This window comes from Plasmodium malariae, assembly GCF_900090045.1.
Source record: "Plasmodium malariae genome assembly, chromosome: 11".
NCBI classification, from domain to species: Eukaryota; Apicomplexa; class Aconoidasida; order Haemosporida; family Plasmodiidae; genus Plasmodium; species Plasmodium malariae.
The window spans coordinates 165,630-190,111 of record NC_041785.1 but is presented as its reverse complement, the minus strand read 5'-3'; the positions used below and the strand labels follow the sequence as shown (position 1 = coordinate 190,111).

The 24,482-nt window shown below is 19.0% G+C and overlaps 3 protein-coding genes across 3 annotated transcripts; 2 read left to right on the top strand and 1 right to left on the bottom strand.

The window, feature by feature from the left end:
- Positions 1–4,471: 4,471 nt before the first annotated feature.
- On the top strand, positions 4,472–6,993 carry PmUG01_11012900 (STP1 protein; the record flags this gene model as incomplete). The annotated part of the gene is made up of 4 exons (XM_029005774.1): positions 4,472–4,480; positions 4,606–5,599; positions 5,678–5,763; positions 5,851–6,993. 4 exons carry the CDS (start codon positions 4,472–4,474, stop codon positions 6,991–6,993), a joined length of 2,232 nt encoding a protein of 743 aa, XP_028862330.1.
- Positions 6,994–11,189: 4,196 nt separating this feature from the next.
- PmUG01_11012800 (Plasmodium exported protein, unknown function) lies at positions 11,190–11,925 on the top strand (the record flags this gene model as incomplete). The annotated part of the gene is made up of 2 exons (XM_029005773.1): positions 11,190–11,273; positions 11,407–11,925. The coding sequence occupies 2 exons, from the start codon at positions 11,190–11,192 to the stop codon at positions 11,923–11,925; spliced, it is 603 nt and encodes a 200-aa protein (XP_028862329.1).
- Positions 11,926–20,381: 8,456 nt separating this feature from the next.
- Positions 20,382–21,621, bottom strand: PmUG01_11012700 (PIR protein; the record flags this gene model as incomplete). The annotated part of the gene is made up of 3 exons (XM_029005772.1): positions 20,382–20,519; positions 20,644–21,465; positions 21,598–21,621. The coding sequence occupies 3 exons, from the start codon at positions 21,619–21,621 to the stop codon at positions 20,382–20,384; spliced, it is 984 nt and encodes a 327-aa protein (XP_028862328.1).
- Positions 21,622–24,482: the final 2,861 nt, after the last annotated feature.

Here is a 24,482-nt window from a genome sequence, read left to right as displayed (position 1 = left end):
TGGGGATGTTTTAATAAAACAAAATATATATATTTGAATAACTTATTTATGTTTTTTATATATTAAGGAATACTATAAAAATGATTTATTATCTTTATAAAATATTATATTTTTTCCTTATTGAGTATATATTATATAAGGAAAATGCATTCTTATATGTACGTCGGCATAAAGTTCAGAAACCTTTCACATTAAGTCTTTTTTATATTTGCTAAATTATACATACATAAAAAATAAAATATATATAAAATAGTATTAACAATTTTTAAAGTATTATTTATATATTTATGCTAGCTATATATTAGAATTTATACAAAAAATAAAATGTTCGATTTTTATGGAATATAATGTTTTATAGAGTGGGGCTTCAAACATAACTTGAAGATATCTATTTTTACACTTTTCTAAAAAGAAGATTACTTTAAAATGTTTTTCTTTAATATATATTTTAATATAAATTATATGTATTAATGATTATAAAAAGTTTACTATGAATCAATTTAATACGTATAATTATCGCATCTATAATGAAAAATATGATTAATTATATAATAGTAATATAAATAGATATGCTGAGCAAAATTGAAATAATTCATATAATCAATTGCAAAAATTTTTAAATGAATATGGAACTCGTAAAAAGTATATATCTAACTTTAAAAGTGTAGAATAGTTAAAATATGTTAATGAACTACATGAAGTTGCTGAATCTCATTCATTTTTAGTTTCAGTAAAATACTTATTATAGAGATTATTGTCATATAAACAACCTTATGCTACTAGGTGTTAATTTATTTATTAATTTTCCATAATTAGATTAATATTTAATGCAATATCTTTCATGTGTTTCCTTTTGTACTACACTATATATCATTCTAATTAAAAACGTGAACACGTTTCTACAATCCTAATAAATAACGATAATTATTTATTACTCCATTAGAATTGTTTCTCTCTGTATGTAATTCTTAGTAATATTTGTTTTTTCCATCTTGGCAATGATGTTGTTTTCAATAAAAAAAAAATTAAAAGATGTCGAAATGTGCAGGTGAACAAAGTGGTAAAATGCTGATAAATGCTTCTGAAGGTCATGGTATATATTAGTGTAACAATGGATATTAAACAATATATACAGAACAAAATTCTAATTTATAAATTTCCAATAACACATATCTTTGTGAATATAAAAAAAGAACTTAATAAACTTAATGAAATATATTTTAAAAGAATGCAAAAAAAAAAAAAGTTAAAATAATTTATTTTTAATAATAAAACTACTAATGTAATATATAAGTGTATGATTCTAACAGAATTATAAAACGTTGATAAGTGAAGAAACGTATAAACTACTGTAATAAGGTTAAAAAAGAAAATATTTAATTAAAAAACAAGTATTTTACTAAAAGACTAAGTTATGAAATACATAGGATGAGAATATAAAAAAGCATTAATTTTTATTGTATAAGCAATATTCATATTATTGTTTAGTATGTACATACTAAGGATATATAAAATTTCTTCTAAGTAACCCATCTCATAATATATATAAATGGATAGTAAAAAAGAGACTTTTATTAATTGAATAAGTGTAACACGAATAGAAACGATTAAATGTAAACAGAATTATGATTAAATTAACTAAAAGTTTGTAATAGATAGAGTATATAATATATTGTAATGCAGAATTAATATATAAATTATGTTTTTTGTACTATAGTTATATATTTGTCAAAAATATCATAAAGTCTGTAATCCAAAATTTGAAATACAAATACTATAAAATATAATTTTATATTAAAAAGATTTATAGAGAACAAAAATATGTATTCCAATGTCATTAAAAAATTTTAATTGAATATTAACAATACTATTAATATTTTATATTAAGATAATGGGGATATAATTTATTGAATTTTTACTAAAATCAAACATATAGACAAATTTCTTGTATAGTGTTAGTAGACTCTATATTTACTTGTATTTCTAAAAAATAAAACGTAAAATTAAAAAATATTTAAGGAAAAATAAATTTTTATGTTATAATTTTCTACTATATTATGCTTTAATACTGCTTGAACTATTGGAATATATTTATAATGACAAATTGCAGAAGGAAATAATATGAACTATAAAATTTTAATACTTAAGTGTATTTTTTTAAAATAATATATATGAAAGTTACTTAAATTTTTCATTTATACAAATTAAATATGAGAAAATTATATTGTGTTATATGAACTAATCGAAAAATATTATATAGGATTGTTTTTTAGTATATTTGTAGCTAGAAATTGTGCTGCTTAATATATAATGTAATACCGTTGATGTGTTTAATGTGAAATGTTTAAATGACAAACAAATCTATTTTAATGTTAAATGTTATTTTTTAAATAAATAATATATTCATGATGCTACAAAAAAATAAAATATTCAGTAATATGTTTGAATTTTTATTAATTTTTCATTACTTTTAATAAAATGTGAAGCATAAATTTCGATACGATAAAATAATTTTGATCATTTATAAAAGCAAAATCATAAAAAATACATTAAAAAAAAAAAAAAATTTCGTTATATAAATTTTTGAAAGCAAATTTCACTTATTTGTTTTCATAATCTAAATTTATTTTGGGAAAAACATATATTGTTTTATGTTTGTACATGTTCAAATACAATTTTAAGTTTGTTAAGTATGTAAATAATGTATTCAATTACAACTTAAATATATAATATCCTAAAATACAATAACATTATATTTATATATATTCCAATGTATACGGTTATTAAACAACATATTTCAAAAAAAAAAATTGCAAATATCGTAAGAGATTAAAATAAAAAGATTGTGTTTGTGAAGTAACAAAAAATTGTATATAGATAAATTGAAAAGTTAAAAATGCTTTATTTCAATAAATCTTATATAGAATGAATAAACTTAACTATAATAAATTTAATTGAATACTTGAAAGAATTATTAAAAAATTAATTATTAATTATTAATTATTAATTAATATATATTTTTTATATAATTTCTTCAATATTTTTAATCTTTTATTTACTTAATTCAATTGAAGTGTTAAAATTAGATATAAATTTACATTGTAATGGAATAATATATAATGTATATAATACATTTAAATTATTCTGTAATTTTTTTTGTAAATACATGTCTTAAAAATATTGTAAAATAATATATGAATATTTTTATTTTTTATAGTAAATAATATTTACTGACAGTGTTAAAGAGGTATATTCATATAGTTATCAAATGCAGCAAAAACTGAAAAAATAAATAACAAATTTTAATCTATTTATTTGAACATTTAAATTAATAATATGAGAAAAATTATTACGAAACTTCAACATTTTTGTTTAATTTCGTATAATATTCCATTTACATGAGATTATAATAATTTTATTTTTTATTGTAATGTTCTAACAAAATTTTTTTTTTTTTTAACCATATTGTATAATTATTTTCTTTGTAAGTATAACCTAATAATTTTTCATATTTTGAATAAGTTGTTAAACGAATTTTTATTAATAATATACGTTAATGTCCATTTTACTAATTAAAATTTAGTCCTAATGGAATCATTCGTATCCAAATGTGGCAACACATATATCCAGTAGAACACTTATATATAATAAATTATACTAATTTAAAACTACTAAATTTCATAATATTTACCACAAGTAATTAAATTTAGGTAATTCTTATGTATATAATGATTAGACCTTTTTGTATATATTATTTCCATATATTTGCCTCAAGTATATCAACAGTTTCGTATAATTTATATATTATTAATTCTTATCAATAGATAAAAGTATATATAAAAATTTTTTTATAAACCTATAACATTATAACGACCTATATCAAAAATAAATTACAAAAGACAATAAAGAGGAACATACTATAAGTTCTTATAACGATTTTGCTTATAAATTATATGTTTCTGAACAAGTAATAGATTAAAAGTTATCATTTACTTTCACGTAAAAATATATATAAATATAGGCGTTAGTACTAAAAAATAAAAAAAAAAATGTTATATTACGTATATTATTGTTAATTTTATGTATAAATGATGTATTTCTTATTAATGTTACTTCTGTTGTAATTTTTTATTATTAGCTATTGGGTTTTTTCTTTGTAAAAGAGGTATATATTTTACATAAAAACATATACTTATATTTGTTTAATATCAAATTAGGATTAGAATATATTCCTTCTTGTGGCATAAGTTTTTAATACAAAAAGGATATCAAGAATATAAAATAAATATTAATGTATTAAAAATTTTTATAATTCTCATATAAATTTCTGTAATGTTGATAATTTTAAAATTTCATTTAATTAATATATTAGAATTTAAAATTACTCTATCGATAAATAAAATGTTATATAATTTTATTGTTAGTTAAGATAGTTATTTAGAATTACCTATAGTAATAATGTAGCTTCATCATGGATTTGGTAAAATTTAATGTTTTTTAATATATCTAAATTTATACCCAATTTTTAAGTTTGTGGTAAAAACAAAAGATAAGTTAATTAAAAATTAAGGCTTAAATAATTCCTAATAATTTTTTTGAATCTAGGGTTTGCATGGATTTGGTTACTCGTCAGTGCAATATATTTTAAATCCCATATTTAGAAACATAGGAAAACATATTAAAAATATAACTTCTTCCTTAAAAGTTGAGAAAAATAAAAGAGAATTTAGAAAAAATTGCTTAGATCTGGCTGATTATATAATTGAGAGAAACCACGCACCCGAATATCTTGATCAATCTAAATGGAACCTAGCACTAAAGAATTGGTATCAAATTCAATATAAAGATCTAACTAGGCATGGGGAATGCCCTATGATTATAGAGCAGAATGAGAGAAATCTTTTGGAATTAAGTTATGAAGTAAAAGATTTTCATGAAAAAAAAATTAGAGACCTCAGGCGATTAAAACCATTCCTCATCGAAAATAATACATATAGTTGTAATAATGATCAGAGCTGTATGCAAATATTTAACGAATATAATATTTGGATTAATGATAGGAAAAAATATTTTGAGGGAAAAGCAGAGCTCATTCAAAAAAATTCCTCATCTGAACAAAGGAAATTGAAATTTTCAATACCAATTAATAACTTGCTGAATCCTGAAATATATAGTGAACTTTCTGAAACTTTACCTTCAGTTTCAGTTCCATTTGAAGAAGAAGATGGAAAAGAGATAAGAAGAGAAGGAAAAGGAGAAGACATATCCTTAGGAGTAAGAGGAAATGCGTCTGAAAATCAAAGTACACTACAAGAAGAAGCTTCATCTTCAGGGGTATCATCACTTCAAACATCTGAAACTATAAGTGCAGGAGAATTACCTGGATCAGCTGTAGATTCCTCAATCCAAGAAGCTGGAAAATCAATGTTTCCTAAAAATTCTGAACAACCTACTTCAATGACTGAATCTGATCCTGTAGAACAACGCCCAATAACTCTTGGATTAGGAGGAACTACTGGTCATATAACTACTATACCATCTGTTGAAGCATTAAATCCTGATTCAAGTTCTGTTTTTATTACACCCTCTAAAAGACTAGGTATCGCTTATGTTACTTACTTTTATATTTTTGAAATAACTATACTAAATAATATATAAATTTTAAAAGATATTGCAGATACAGAAGGAAATCAATATAACTCCCACATATCTTATATTTTAACAAGCTTTCTAGTTATTATAGTATTTTCCTTTTTTATTAAAGTAAAATAAAATAAAATATTAAAAATAACACAAACTTGTAATTAATGTAATATTTTATTTTATAAATATATTTTTATTAAATTGTAGTATGTTTTAATAGGTATGTTTAAAAAAAAGAAAAAGATAAAAAGAAGAGAAGTTAAATTTCTGAGAATATTAGTACCTTCCTATTATAACAGAAATAAATTTTTAAGACATAATCATTTGGAACACCCAATAAATGAAGAAGAAGAAATCATTAAAAAAATAAAAATACAAGAACATAATATGAACAAAAATGAAAATGTATCATACGGAAAAAAGGACAGATCCATAACTATTATAGAAGTACATATGGAAATACTGGAAGAATGCAGAAATAAAGAATGGGAATATAACAAAGGAGAATTTTTAGCAATATGCCAAGAAGTATTAACAAAAAAAGAAAATGGAACCTACACTTACTTAAAAGATGATGAAGTAGTAATGGATAATATTAAAAGTACCAATGAAATTGAAAAACAAAAAAGTCTATGGAGTAAATGGATGGAAAGAAATAAAATATTTTTGGAAAAATTGAGAAAAAAGGATTGGTTTAACAATCTGAAAAATGATTGGAAAGAAGAAAGATCATACATAAAAAATAGTGAAAAATTAAGAAAATATCTTTCAAATGAAAATGAAAAAGATCTATTTTTAGAAAGAAAAAAAGATATATGGAGACGTTGGGTATCAAGGAAGGGTAGTATTGTAGAAAAATATTTGGAAGAGGACTTGTTTGAAAAATTGAGAGAGGAAATATATAATATGATAGATACATATGAAAATGAAGGAAGAAAGGATGATATATTATTTATGAATAAAGAAGAATTGGAAAAGAAAGAAAATTATGAAGTATTATATAAATACTTTAAAAAAAAATTACTAGAAAAACTGTGCATACTAGTATTTATGATGGTATTAGAGGAATGTAAAATTGAGGAGTATATAGAAAATATGGAATCACATTTTGATAATTCTATAAATGAATGTATGACAGGAAAAAACTTAGATATTAGACCAGAAAATGAGGAAAACTTAATTGATATTAACGTCGATGTTTTAGAGAATAGAAAAAATAATAAATTTAATGCTTATGAAGAAGAAACTTTTAGAGAAGTACTGGAAGAATGGATAAGAGAAAATGATACCCATGTGAATTCCTTAGATAGTGTCAATAACGTATACAAATTTGATCAAATCGTAGAATAATACATCTTAGAAATTGATAAGAACATACTAAAAATATACTTTAACAATATTTAAAAGAAGTCAAACCATATCCTTGAAACAAATTTATTAAAATTTTTGGTGCCTAAAGGGAACAAAGAAAAGGAAGAATGTAAAGTAAAGAAAAATATAAAAGCTAAAACGAGGAATGAAATATGAAGATTAAAAAGTTATTATTTTAAAAATATTTCCCCTATATATAATATTTTATTGTTGCTTAAGAATATCTCTAAGAAAGTTATATTTAATACAAGATTCAATAAAATTAGCAAGACAGTAACGTCTATATAAAAAATATATTAATTTTTATATGTTATATTTTAGCATATTTATATATGGAGTTTTGAGCAAAGTTTTTTTGTTTGATTCCTTAATAAATATTTTTTTTTAATGAAATAATGGGATATATTAAATTTATATCTTATATTTTTAAATTGTATTTACTTTATTATATATATTTTAGATAAATATATAGTAAAATATTTGGTACCCGGTTCCCATAATATTAATATTTATGCGAATACTAAGATCCTGCATCAAATTTTGTTTTTAGTTATATATATATTATGTTATTTCCTAATTTTTTTTCCATTTTTATTTAAATAATTAATTTCATTAAACTTCTTTTATTTGATTTAATACTGAATTTTTTATTTTTATAACATAATAATGTTATGTTTTACCGTAAGTGGAGTAAATTTTTATATATATTTAATATTAAGATCATATATAGTGAGCCATGAAAAAAAAAAAAAATTATAAGATTCTATAATAATTTATTTTTCATTCATGTTAAAATATAGTGATACACGTTACGTCTAATAGAATGATCCGATACGAATAATATTATATAAAGATTAATGAATGGTTATTAACCGAATATATAATTTAACAAACAAAATATAAATATTCATTGATTAACAAGAAATGGGATAATAATACGCATGTAATAAATAACTGCGTAATGTAGAGATACAATGTACTTCATTAATAACATTTTATTATAATTCGTAATTTACATTCTTTATATTTGTAAAATGGAGAATAAAAAAACAATTTAGACATGTCCTCGTAGTATACATCGTATATGTTAGATATCTATAAAATGATGTTTTGTATTTCCTAATTATGGGATAAAAAATTAATGATTAAAATATTTCTGACTATGTGAAAAATATGTTTACTGTCCTTAAATTAATTCTAAAAGATACTTAAGAAAATATATTATTGATTTAGTATTCTTAATTAATTACGAATACATATATATATGTACACAATGTTTTAATTAGTGGTGAAACATGATAATATTAGACCATTTGATCCAAATAATATTTTATCTAGTATTTTTCTATAATATAATATTAAATATGTTAGAAAAATTGCGAACTAGGAAGTAAAATATAGATATAATGAAATTTTTTATGTTATTTTTTATTTTTCTAAAAATTTATTTTTAAAGATTTTGAATATATCATTAATTTTTTTCATTTACTTTTGTTTAATTTTATCATATGTTTTTGTTTTATGTAATATAATTCTACAAGTAAAAGGAAAAAATATTCTTAAATTCATATTAAAAAAAGAATAATTTTATTACTTAAATTATATATAAGACAAATATAATTTCTCAGAAATTTTTTGTTAACTAAATTTAGGAAAAATTCATACATATGTACAATAGAAAAATAAAGCACAATACTATTATACCTTCATATTTTCTGTTAATGTTATTGTATATAATAAAATATATTTTATTTTTTTGGATACTCATTATACAAGTGTTTTGGACTTACATTGATGAATAAATAAATTTTATGCATTATATATTTCTACTAAATGCAGCTTATTTATTTAGAATAAGTCTTATTTATAATATCTATGATAATATATGTACTGCAGGAATTTACCAAACTTTCGTAAAGAAGTAATGAATAATAATCATTATATATCTCTTCATTATATATTTTTAAGTCTTACTAGGTTGTATATAACTTTTTGAAAATTAATCCTTTCGGTATGTATTCACCTCGAAATAACATGGGCAATAATACTTAATATGTAACATATTAATATCATTCTTTTATGTATGTATATATATATAGAAATTATTGCATATAAATTTTTATAATATTCAGTTTTTTTTATATATTTACTATCTTATTACTTATTTTTATATTAAAAATGCAAGAATAAAAACACACATTAATTAATATTTCTTATGTCATTTAACATAGTAATTTATGCTTTATATATAAAATTCACGTATAAGGAAAATTTCTTAGGCTTTGTTTAATCCCCATTACGGACTTATTGCATGTGTCATAGGGTATAATCCCAAGAATCACAATGTGGGTTAAGATTTAATGTATTAGGAATGTGTTCTGAATATTCAAAATATATATTATACAGGGCTATATAAATATAAATAACACCTAAATAATTAACAATATAAAATTTCATGAAAAGCTATTTTACATACTAATATATTTTTCTAGTTTTAGAAAATAATTTTTTTTTATTATATATGAATATTTTGGTGGCCACTTAAAACGAATTTAGAAAAAATTAATAAAATTTTTTAAATCAACTAACATGATGTTATTTACTATGTTTTATATGTAAGTGATATATGAAATAGTTTTCTAGATATTCGTGATCAGATTTTATCCTAAATTTTGTTATAATAATGAAAAAGAAAAAGGTAACACTTATAACTATATGAATTTATTATATATGTAGTAAATATAAACTTACATATACCCATCATATATAAAGAAAAAAATTTCTAATAGAATGTACTTATATGTATATGTTTATATAAACATAATTAAAATAATGTGTCATTTCAAAAATAAAATTAATGTATAAGATAATTTAAATTATTAATTATTTACTCTTTATATAGCAAATTATATTTTATAAATAAAAAATATGTATTAAATCAAGAAATGTGGTTAAATTATGTTGATGAATAATCGTCTAAATAAACTCTTTAATAGTATATGACAAAAACAAAAAAATAATATAATTTTAACCAATAATTATTTAATCACTAACTATAATGATTCATTTTTCTTAACAATTTTTATATTGTTCTATTGCATTTTATAGTAAACAAAATTTTCTCTATTGTTTCACATATTTTCTTATTATATATAATTAAAAGAAAAATTCAACGTAGTATAATTATAAAAAGTGTCAATTATATATAATATAAATCTTTATAACATTTTATATATATATGAAGCTTCAGTTTTTTATTAATTTTTTTATTTTTTTTTAATTATATTTTTTAATTGTAAGAATTTTATAAAATAATTTGTACGAGTTCAAATTCTTATTTGCAATATTATTTATTATATTTGAAATTTTGAAATAATATTATAGGAACATTAGGTATATGGTATAGGAAGAATTATGATTCAATCATTTAAAAAAGTTAATATTAATTTATCTGTTAAAATATAACAGAAAGTAACCTCAGTCAAAATAATATATATAAATTTTCATTATCAATTCATTTAAGAATATTTGTTTAAAATACAAAATCATGTTATATATTATATACTTCTTATGTAATGAATTAAATTCTATTAAATCTATAAATATTTTTTTTCGATATAATAATATTAATTTGCATATTAGAAAAAATTTTTTTTTCCACATATAATATTTTAGCTGACTCCAAAAGAGTTTGCTTTTTTTTAAATGCAAATATCAATTAAAAATATATTTTAAAAATCTTATATCTATTATGTTATCTAATTTTATTAGATCTTATCTATTTCTATAAAAGATTAAGGAAACACTTTAATAATACGAGAAATTAATATATACATTATTTGCAGCTTTTTGTAGGTACAATTATAATATAATAATTATATGTTTTTTAATAATTTTTTAAAATTTATTTTATATATTTAATCTTAATAATATTTTTACTTAGAAATATTATTATACTATTTACTATTTAATGAATTTTTTTTTTTTTTACTTTTGAATGTATGATATAATTAAACATTAAGTAGAGAGAGCTAAAAAGTTTTAAAAATTGAAGGAACTGGTAACAATAAGGAAAACCTATAACATGCCTCCTATTGAGTATTATAGAAAAGGTTGTATGGATAAAATTTATATTAACACATAAGATTAGCATTTAACTTAAATAATTTTAAATAATGGTACAAACAAAAAAATATTGTAAGGTCATTAAAATTTTTTTATTTGCCCTTTTGATATGGAAGTGTCAGAACTTCTATGAAGTAAGATAATTATTATATTCATTAATTTTTTCCCATTTTTTATAATCTTATATTTTAATTTTATAGTTAATATTTAATTTATATGGAAGTATGGCTGTTTTTTTAAACATAAAATATTTTCTGTAATTTTTAGGCAAATACTTACGGCAAATCATGTATAAAAAGGTGCATCCTGGATAATGCATTAGATCTAAGGGTAAATAGATTACTATATGATGAAACAGATGTAGAATTAGAACGAAAATATGTGTCTTTAAAAAAAAAAGCAGAGAAAATAGTTAATGAAGATGAATACAATTTTGGAAATAGATTAAATAAATTAATGAAAATTTGTGATTTAGCAAAAGAATACAATATGTTATTGTATAATCGCGATGCTGAAAAATCATGTAGCTCACTAACTTCTAAAGATAATTTTGATAAATCCCGTGATTCATTAATATATGATAATTATATTCAGTATAAACATCTAAGAGAATCATTAATAATGGATAAATATATGCCAAAAAGAACAAATATATTTTCTTCGTATTATAAGAAGTTTAAGAAATTGGATAAAAAATTTGACGGAACAATTGCAAAATTATTAGGGTTAAGGCCAGGTTTTGAATTAGGAATTAAATTAGGTTTTGAAGCAAAATTGTCGAATTAGAGTTTACATTCTATTTTTAAATTACATTGTAATTAATTTATATATATATGTGTATATAAATAAAAAATATATTTGTTTTATGTAGTTGTTATTTTTTTATTAAAGTAATGAAGATACTTTAGAAATATTAATTACAAGTTTCAGAATGTTGCTCAGAAGAAATAATATCATTTCCCCATATAGGATTAGGTCCAAAATATGAAGTTGTAAATACACTGAAATTTTACTATATATGAAGAGAATATAAATGATGCTCATATATAGTAGTTTTTTTTATAGTTGTCTTTTTTAAGGTTTATTTTTTTAAATTGCTTACTTCGAAGTTCACTTTGAATAATAGTTGATAATTTTAATTAATAAAAGAATTTTTTTTTCAGTTTTTTTTTTTTTTAATTTAATCAATTTGTTCTTTTAATTATAAATATTATATTTAACTCAGAAAATGTATATTTAGAAAATATTATATTTTAATTTACGTGAGATAATAATAAGATTTCATATATATAAATATTATTTAATATGTTTAAGTATGAAATAAGAAATAACAAAAAAAAATTAATGACTATACAGAAGGTACCTTTTATCATATACCTAAACACATAGTTAACATTTTTACTACTAATGATGTATTTACATTAAGTGATCCATGAAAAATATAAATTAGAATTTTCATTTTGTATAAAACTTTTACGATTATACATATATTTTGGATATTCTATTATTACTGAAATATGCGGTAATGATTATAATTATTATAATATTTAAGAATTCTTTTTTTTTTTTTTTTTTTGTTATAGTTAATAACTTTTATTTTATATAATTTTTGTTATACTAATGGAATTTAACATTATAAGATAATTATCGAATAAATGTTATCTTGATATATGTGTATAGATTTTAAATTAATTGGAGGCTCCCCTTAATAAGTTAATTTTTTGATAATATTTTTATACCCATGTATATTTTATTCTATTATACCCATAGAATGACATGAGGTCACTATGTACCTTTGTAGTGCACTAACATTGGAGTATGACGAAGTAGACACAATTAAAAAGGAGAATATACTTTTGAATTCATGGTTTTGGTAAACAAGTAATAGTATGTTTTTTAAATTATATGGAACTGCTTAGGACAATACATCTTTGTTATAACAGATAGATAAAACGATATTTCATAAATTATTATTTGTGAAAAAATAAATGTTATTAATGTTTATATTTTTCAGCATTAAATCATTTTTGGCATAGTCCATTAATATTTAGATATTTTTAATAATAGCATAAACGATGAATTTCCTTTTAATGATTATGAACTTCACAAATAAAAAAGAATAAAATTATAGAAGATTATTAAATTTTATATTTTAAGATCCCTGTTAAATTCATATAGAATTAATACATAGAGTATTATATAAGCTATTAATATGCTTCTTTATTTTTTAGTTATTATACGAAAAGATTCTTTTTTTTATATATTTTTTGGTCACTCTAAAAACAAAAGTTATGAGCTAAAATAATTAAATCATGTATCCATAACTATACAAACATTATAAAATAAGTAAACTAATAAATATAGTTAAAAATATAATAAAACACATAAAATTGAATTAAGACGAACTACTTATATTACACATTTATATTATACACGCATAGTGATTTATTTATAATTTGATGGGTATTTTAAAATATTAGTATATAATAGTTAGTAGTGTGCTATAATTCGATGAGTTTGTTTTAAATTTCATATTACATGAAAATATACGTAGAAGGAATAATAATTTATAAAGAAAATTCATAAATTTTTTTAATAAATTGTAATACTATATTATCGTATTGTATATTTAATTTTAAAAAATGGATTTATAAATTACAGTGTAAATTGAGTCTTCAACGAATATAAGAATAATTCTTTTATGCTTCCTTTTTTTTTTATTTCGAAAAATATAGTTATATGACATAATTTTTATAAAAAGAAGATAAATATAAATATTATAACGTTTTAGTAAAATTAACGGTATTGTAATATAACATTTCATTGTTATTTTACTATCTTAAAAAAATAGCGAAAGCAACATAATATAATTTCGTATTTTAATAAACAGTGTGTAAATTAAGTTGTGTTGTTTCATATTTAATATGGATTAATATTTCACCTATGTTCGAATTATAAATACTCATGTAACACATTTATATTAATATCGTACGATAATTTATTTGGACTTCTTTTTATAACTTTTTTTTACTATTTATTTCGTTATATTTTCTTTGCAAATTTATTTTAAATAATTTATTTACCAAAAAGTTTATATGATATGCAATGAGAAATGTAATACCCGAGAAAATGAATTTTTAATATCTACACTATTCAAAATGAAAAGGAAAAGAAGATATAATGTTGTAATTAACATTTGTAGATTATTTCACAAATAATAGAATTATAATTGAACAAAAAATTCGTGTAATAAATATTTTCCATTTAATAAAAATGTTTCATATTTTTAATGTGTTATAATTGTCTTCAGCTGATATATTTCAACAATTGTAGTATTTTACAATTTTTTAATTTTGTGTTTTATAAATTATTGCAAAAAGCACATGTAAATATCTTAACTATTTATGGTATCTTTAGAAAAGATTTTTATGTACGGGTCTTTGAATAACGTAGATGAATAATTATTCTCGATAAACTTATCCTCCTTATATTAAAATGAATGTATAGCCCATACATTAAATTTGCATCAAGAATAAATTATAAGTTTAATATATATAATATAATTTGAAGTTCGAATATTGAAAAAGCATTTCTTACATTTCGTAACATATAAATGTAATTACAGAATAAGTACATAAAATAAATTTTTATATATTACTATTATACCGTGTAATATCATATTTTACATGTAATATTGTAGATAAATATCGATTTAATTTTTACTTAAATTAACAATTTGTCTATTATATGTCAATAATGACACTATAAATTAATAATGAAAGAAATTAAATAAAATTTGGATATAAGAAGTAACTATTTGTATTTTATAACTAGTAAAAAAGAATACAATGTTCATCAATAGAATATGGGATATATGTAATATATATTTTTTTTCATATAAATATATAAAAAAAAAAAAAATACACGTTCTTTAATTATCACAGTCATAGAAATAGCGAATAGTAATTAACATAATGGAAGTAACAATGTAATTTTTTTTTTCTTTTAAAATAACTGTTCATGTCATATTTTTTGATTATTCTATTTCTCTTTAAAGAGAATTAAAAAAATTATCCTTGAAAATAAAAATTTATAAATTAATACTTTTTTTAATTTTTCTTTTTTTTATAGATTAATTTGAAGATAATAAAAATTTTGATGAACGATATGTAATAATTTATGTCTCTTATATTTAGCATAAGATCTTAATGAAATTTGTTTAGGGTGTAATACAAGAGCAATATTCGTTTAATTTGTTGTTTTATTAAAAAAATAGTAGAAGACTGAGTTGAATACTCCAAACTTTTTAAAATATATGATGGCTATTGAGTATGGTAATTGTTATAATCACTTGATCTGTTAGTTATATGGCAAAATAAAAGACTGTGATTTTTATGCCGTATTCACTAATGAACTATTCAGCAAGATGGATATAGCTTTAAAAGGAATACATTGTAAAGATTAACAATTGGAATAGTTCTATGAAAAAGATACAAAATAATATAATATAGATGTACTAAATGATAAAAAAGAATTGCATTCTTTTTATAACATTATATAATAATATAAAAACCGCAATGAAAAAGAGTAAAGTTTCAAACAAACAGAAATATTGCATATAATTATGGAATATTAAAAATGAAACACAAAAAATAAGATTAATGGAAATATGCTTAAATTATATTATCATACAATATTATTGTCAAAGTGGAATCTCTAAATTAAAAGGAAAAATGAAAAAAATTTGAAAAAAAAAATTGAATTAATTTTTTGTTCCACGATATAGATTATTATTATTGTGTTCTCTACAATAAAGTATAAATTATTAACAATATAATATTCTTTTAATTATAACAGACATTATAATAAATTATTTTTTTTTTTTAATAATATTTTTTTAAAAACTTAAAATTTATATAACGATATTTTTTTTTACAGCAAATGGCAAATAAAAATATTTTTAAATATATATTATAAAATTTACATATTATTCTTATAAAAAACTAGCTATTAATAAAATAATAAAGTTTAAATTCATTAATAAATATTCCATATATGCAAATTAATTAATTAATAAACTAATTAGATAATTTTTTATCAGTTTCTTTTTGAATTAATAGAAAAAAAATTATATGATTTAAGAATATTATTAAATATTAGTTTTATAGAGTAAGGAATATAGACAATATAGGATATGCACTGTTATATATGAAAATAGAAAATAATAATTTAAAAAATGCTTTCCTGTTAATAATTATAAATTTATAAACATTACATTTTGGAAAAAGTTGTTATTGTAAAATATTATTTATATAATTAAAAAAATAAAGTAGCAGTTATGATTAACGGTGAGAGTACTATTATGTATAACATTCTATATTACATTAATAATGGCACTTTTATTTTTAAAAAGTCTTTAATATAGTTATAGAGTAAAAATTATAATGAACTAACAAATCTATAAAAGAACATACATTTAAAAGGTAAATAAATTATAGTTTTTTATTTTTGAATAATTCTTTTTGGAAAATTATAATATTCAATTTCAAATTATGTCATTATATTTAAATGATTCAAATTAAAGCGCTTATCATTTATTGCGGATTATTTTTAATTAAATATATTTATATAGTAAAAATAATAATATATTAAAGAAAAAATAATAAAAATAAAAAGATATCACAGTTAAAATTGAGATGGAAATGTAATATGAAGATGCATTAATTTTACAATATTTTAAGTGATATATATTTCATAATATAATTAACATACATTTTTTATATATGCATAATAAATAGGAAGGAATACAGATATAATTTATTAATATATTTAATTTAGTAATTTTTATCTTGATAATTTTAGGGGAAATATGTTATTTTTTCATATATTCATATACTTTTCATAATATTAAAAGCATATTTCAGAGGCATAACTTATACTGTGATATTGAATAAATAGTATTTTATCAAAAATAATTTGATCATTAAAAAGTTGCTATTTTCATATGTTTGTTTTCGCTATATATTGTAATCCTTATAATGATAATCATATAATGTATGCAAAGTAAATTATTTTAATCATCTAATATTTAACTTTATATTATTGTTCTCTTTAAAAAATATTATTCTTTTTAGTAAATAATTAAAATATTAAAAAAATAAATTAATTTAAATTCTATTTTTAAATTAAAAAAAGAAAATATGTAAAAATTAACAATATTATATTTTTTTTTTTTTAATATATATATATTATTTTCGTTACAACAATTACAATAATTCTTATTTGGTTTTGTTTTAAATTTTAGCACAATATCATATAATCTCTTTTTTACTCTAAGTTAATATTACTATGTAAAGTATAAATTACCTCTTTTTGATACTTTATAATAGTCCTCTTATTACTTATTGGATATATTATGTACAATAAGTGCGTCCTTGTATTTTTGAAATAGTTTCTAATAAAAAAAATTTATTTATCGTTTCAATACATACAATTATAAGTTGTTGTGGACATTAAACATTTATCATTTAAGTTGTTTGTCATTTTAATTTTTAGTGTGCTTTATATATACTATAACATTACATGTAAATTAAATATATACTTTTAATAATATTTTATAATAATGAACTTTTACTAGTAAAATCATAATATGCATGCAAATAGTGGCATGTATTCTAAATGTGCTCATTTTCTTTCATAAATATACACTACCAGATAAACAAATAATATAAAATATGAGTTTTCCATAGTAAAATCATTGTGGAACTAGTTTTTTATTTTAAAATAATAATAATAATATATGTTTCTCATCAGATGCACATTGATTGCTGTATTTCGTTTTCTGTATATTTTTAACAATTTTATTTTAATATTATATTAAAATATTACTGTTTTAAAAGAATATAATATATTTATTCGCTTAAAAGGAAGAAATATATCAGTACATTCATAACCATGGATAATTTTAATGCACTTTCGTATATAAAAAAAATTGAATTACGTAATTCATTAGCTGGTGTTCTTTTTATAGCATATTAGAATATCTTATGTTATATAGAATAGTTATTTTTAATAAGTATAATTTAATACGAAATATTATAAATTTTGATTAAGTCAATGTTCATATAATTTAAATGTTTAATATGACTATCCTTTGTTTATACAGAGTTTAAGCTTTATAATTTTGGAAATTATAATTAGTTATAGATAAATACACAAAAATTTAATAAAAGTATTACACTCTATTTTTTATTGTAGATATTCTATACCTCCAAGAATTAATATTTCTTTATTAAAGCATATATTTAAAAATATTTATGCATCTCATAGAGAAATGTATTACTTGTGTTTTATATGACCATTATATGAATCTAATATTCGTAAAAAAAATTTTACATGTAATTCTACTTTTTCTGATAAAATGGAAAACATTGAAATATATTGCATCACTTTTAATTGCAATATTAAAGGAATAAATGCAATAAACACAAATTCACTGATGATTGAGATTTTTTCATTTAATTTTAATAAATAATTCAAGTCATAAAGAGTAACTTAATTAAAAGCATTTAAAAAATAAATAATATAAAAAAATAATATATAAATAATATACCTTTAGAACAAAAACATTATGATAAATCTCTTTAGAGTACATAAGAATTAGAATGTTATAATTTATTATTCCCTTGTTATATTTTCAAGGTGTTGCTTAATATTAATATTATATTTAATAAAAGTATTTATATAATAGTATTATATTATGAACTACAGTATCTTCTTTCCTTCAAAATAAAAATAATAGTTTATATTAATTGTTTTTTACTTATGGAAAATGTCTATATTATTAATATGCATTATTATATACTATGAATGACGTTAAGTCTGTGGTAAAAAAATATTTTATTTCAATTTTGTTTTTTCTCAGAATATAAATAATTCCAAAGGCATATATATGATTCTATTAACAATTAATTGAATTATTTAAAATAAAGTGTATTTAGTATAATATAAGTTATTATGTTCCATAAATGTTCAACGTAAAATAAATATAAATTTAATACTTCTCTGCATTTAAAAAATAAACTATTATTTATTTATTTAGGTCCATTATCTTATTTTATTTCTTATTTGTAAAAATATTGCCTTATGTTCAACTAATAAAATAAGTCTTCTTTTTATTTAATAATTATGTGGATAATTTAAACATTACATAATAAAGAAAAACTCTGACATATTTAATTTAGGATAAACAATTTCATACTATAAGCGGCATTAATTTCATATTAATATTGTTTAGTCTTTCAGTTTTTATAAATTTACTTTAATTGTTATATAATTTCCAATGCAATTATCTACTTGTGTTTTAATAATATACATTTTTTATTTATTTGTTATTTAATTTCATGTAATCACAGACGTTCACCAAGGATTATAATAATAAATATTATATATTTATTCGCCTACTTTCACTTATTAAAAGTGAATAATTTTAGTTAAAAAATTTTGATATACTTCAACTTAAATATTATATAATATGTTGTAAGCATATGCACCTATCCCTTATACCATAAAATACAAAATGAATATTTTTATCATTCTGTTTGCAAATTAATATAATATATATTTATTACCACATTAGAAAAAAAGCATATATTTATATAATATATAATTAATATATCATTATAATAATTTTCTCTTATATAGCAGGCCTTTAAAAATATTTCATTCTTATACTTTAAAGAATTGTATATTTATTGTAGTTCTCCGTAATGATTTATAACTTAAAAATTAATGGATGAATATATATATTTATATAAAATAAATATATATTACATATAATAACATTTACACCTTAGTATTTATATATTTTTATTACATAACGCTAATCACTAAATCAATAGGAAAAAAAAAAAAATAATTAATTTTCATAATTTTATGTTCTGTAACATATAAAAATAAGAATTAATACTTCTGTATAAAAATATATTTTTCTATTATGTAAATTATAAGTATTTTGTTTCTTTAATAAAGGTACTAAAACTTCCCAAAAAAGAATAATAAAAAATACGTATAAGGGTATAATATTCAAATGAATAATAATTATTACTATGTCATTTATATAAGCAGTTTTTATTTTTTTTTGTTTTAGTAAGTTAATTTACTTTCAGAATAAGATTTAAATGTGTCTTAATTTGTCTGTCATAAAACATTTTATAATACATGTGCAATTAGAATTAAATACTTCATATAGAATAATAAGATAAATAAATATTTCTGTCTTCTAAATTTAACTTTTTGTGTTTTGCATAATAAAATCTCTCTAATAATTCATTTTGATCTAAAAATGTTTCTTTATTTTTATTTTTCCTGTAGTGATAAGTCTAATATAAAAATAAAAATATAAAAAAAATAAAATTTTTATTTTGTAATTATATTTTTTTAAGGAAGATTTATTATACAGAAATGTGTAGCGAAATTATATTTTATAACGGAATATTTATTTACTTTATAGAATAAGAATAATGTGAAAAGTAGTCCTATTGTAACGAATCCAACTGTTATTGCTTTGTAAAAAGGATCATCTAAAAAGTTTATACGTGTTCTTTCAGATGAATGTTGATTTATCATTATAACGTCCCTATCAATAATTAATTCTTGAATTAGTTTTTTCCAATAATCAATGGATGTATTATGTTTACATTTTAATTCGGATAAGAGATAATATGGATTATATAATTCTTCACATTTTATGTACTTTTTGCATAAGTTCTGGCTATTTTTTTTTAAAAAAAAATATTTACAACATTTCCTTATATGTTTTTCGTATATATTTTTTATCTGTTCAAGATAGTTACAATACTTATTTTGTTCTGTTCCAGAAGAACCTTTTTTATTTTTAATGTGATTATAACTTTTAAAATAATAGTACAAATGTTTTTCTTCTTTCCATTCATTAAAATAACCATCAAAGTAAAATATACAATCTTTTTCTACTATTTTTTTATATGCAGAAAGGATGGTGTGATTAAGTTTTGTTATATCTTCTTGGTTAATAAAGTTATCTCCATTATTACCTAATTTACTTATAATTTGATCATATGCCAAGTAAGTGAAGTAAGAACATTCATCATAATTAATATTTTCTTTTTTTTTATTTTTATCAAATTTTTTTAAGTATTTAATAATATTATTACAAACTTCTTTTACATCTTCATTTTTCCAATTCGAATTATCGTTATTACAGTAATCAACGCTTAACTCATTATTTCCATCTTTATAAAGATCATCATATTGTTTATATTCAGGTAACTCTTTTAAAATACTTTCCTAAAAATGTATTAGAAGAATTCAGCATATAAATATTTAAATTTTTATTTTAAAAAAATTTTTGATTCTTAATGGGGTATAATGTATTAAAATAACAATTAACAGGTATATTAATAAGTGTAAAATATATACCAAATCTCCTGTTGACGCACTCATTCTATTTTGAGGAATATCAATTAAATAAAAAAATCATAATTTAGAACACATAAATATAAATATATATATAGAATAATAGCATCTGATAAAGTGATAAATTATGTACATTTTATATGAAATATAAAGAGTTAATAAATATTTATTTTTGAGAATTATAATATATTTATAGATTTTGGATTATATTATAATAATTATATACTTACAACACGAAATAAACATTTTTGAGGTAGAAAAAAATAAAATGAATATTACAAATATAATGTTTATATTAAAATAAAATATTATGTGGAAAATATTTATCTTGTAAAATTTAATTTTATAAAAGTACTAAGAAATTCTCTTAATTATATATATTAGGTAAAAATATAACTAAATAACGTATATATGTTTACGTTATTTTATAATAAAATCTTCACTAAATTATCCTATTTCATTTCGAAAATATTGTATTTATCTATATATATATATAATTAATTTTCCTTCATTATGATTAACTTGGGTACAATAATCAATTACATATCATATATATTAGTATAATTTTTCTTTGTAATTATAATAATGAATATTATATTTTATTATCTTTATATTAATGTGTATTAGGAATTAAAAAAAATTTTTAAATAATTGATATATGATATATATTATAATATATAACAAATTTTTTATGTATTCTCTATTATAAAAAAAAATTTTATTTATAAATAATAAGTATAAAAAATACAATTTATTTTGTAATTTAAAAAATTATATATATTTCTCTCTTTATTATTCTTCGAGGAAATTAAAATCTATTTTATTTTACTTTGAACCAGTAATAATGTAATATACATGCTTAAAGAAATAACTATTACCATATATGCATAAAAAAAATTAGTTTTTGTTTTAAGTTATTCGGAATAAAATTATTTTAAGAAATTTTAAAATTCACTATATTAAAAAGATTACATTGAGGATAAAAAAATATATTAAATACTATCCAAAATAAAAAAAATATTCACGAAAATTTGATAAAAAAACATTTATTTTATCTGTAAACTATATTCTAATAAATCTTTTTTTATCAATTATATATATATTGAAATAATTCATAAATTTTTTATTTTTATATAGAAAAATATATATTTATCAATTATTGTTTTATTTATTTGTAATTTTATAATTAAATATTCGCTTCTGTTATAATAATTAATGAAAAGAAGCAAAAATTGATATATAATCTTTCTTATATTTTTTAATATTTTGTGTACCCAAGTGGAATAACTTCATTCATCTATTATCTGTAGCATTATTTTTAGTATATTATGGTATTATTACATATCAGTTCATTTACTATTATATTAAATAAGTTGTCGTAAAAACTCGTATGATATAATAAAGGAAAAATTAATTATAATTATTAATGTATGGAAATGAATATACTATTTTTTTAATAATTTAATGGAGCTATAAAATTTTTTTTATAATATTTTATTTTTTCTGCTATAATATCAGTGTTGACATATTGAGAATTAGTTTTTTTCCCGTGTACATAATATATTCAGTTAGAGAATAATTATATAAGTGAATGAGTTTATATTATTTAATTAAATTCACAATGTTACAGTATTGTTAAATCTAATTTATAATGCATGGCGTTATTTCATGTACTATTTATTTTAACCTTACAATTACATAATATATATCTTATGTTATTAATTTAACTTAATCTAAATAATAAAAATTGTAACTAGGAATCTTTTTATTAACTACAATATAGTAATTATACTCTTAATATCTAAATATTTCCATAAGTTACTATAGTAAGAAAATTTAATACAATTATTTTATAAAAAGCACAGCATATGAAATATAATATATAAATTATAAAACATGTGTAAGTAAAATTAACTAATAAAACTTTAATTAATATATTTAATATAGAAAAAAGAAAATTTGCTAAGAAAAACTATATAAAATAGCATTTTTTTAATTACATTCAACGAACTCTTTATAAGGAGTATTTCAAACAATTTTTATATTTTAAGATTATTTGATATTTGATCGTCTATTTGTTATATGTCTTAAAGATTATTTTAGATTTCTTAATAAGTACGCTTTTTATAAAATTTACTGTTATATTATTATGTGCCTACAATGTATCCTGTTGTATTCCTAATATAGTGATAACAAAACAGATATTTATTAAAACCATTTATTTTATAACACTTCGTAAGGTAACCTATGTATACTTTCTCAAAATTTTGGATGTTCTTTCAAATTCTTATACATATTTATATATAATATAATTAAATAACATTTTAGTATTAATTTTATAATACTTAAATTTATTATTTATATTTTTTTAATATTATTTTATTGTTTTTATTATTAAGTAGAATTAGAGTGTGAACCCTATTTTTATTCTTCTTAATGTAGTCTTTTTGAATCATTTAGTATTATACTTCATATTATTATACATATTCTAATACAGGATGATAAGATGAACATAATTGTCTGTTGTTATAATATATCTATATAGATATGGCTATATCTTTCCTTAATTAGTTTGTATGTTCCATAGATATATTATTATTTTTTTTTTTCTCCCTGTTGTATTACGTAAAAAACTTCCAAGTAGAGGTTACTAAAGAATATATTAAGAAGATAAAAAGAATACCCTGTAATTATTTTTAAACCAAAATATATTAAGGTTATTATTATATAAAAATTAGAGTATAGTATATGAATTTTAAGAAAGAACTTATGTTTACTATATTAGGGTCGTAAAAAACATAAAATATTCCAAGTGTTAAGGAAACTATAGTTATAATTCCAGAGCATATTACATTAAATTATTACATATAGTTTTTGAAGTATTAACC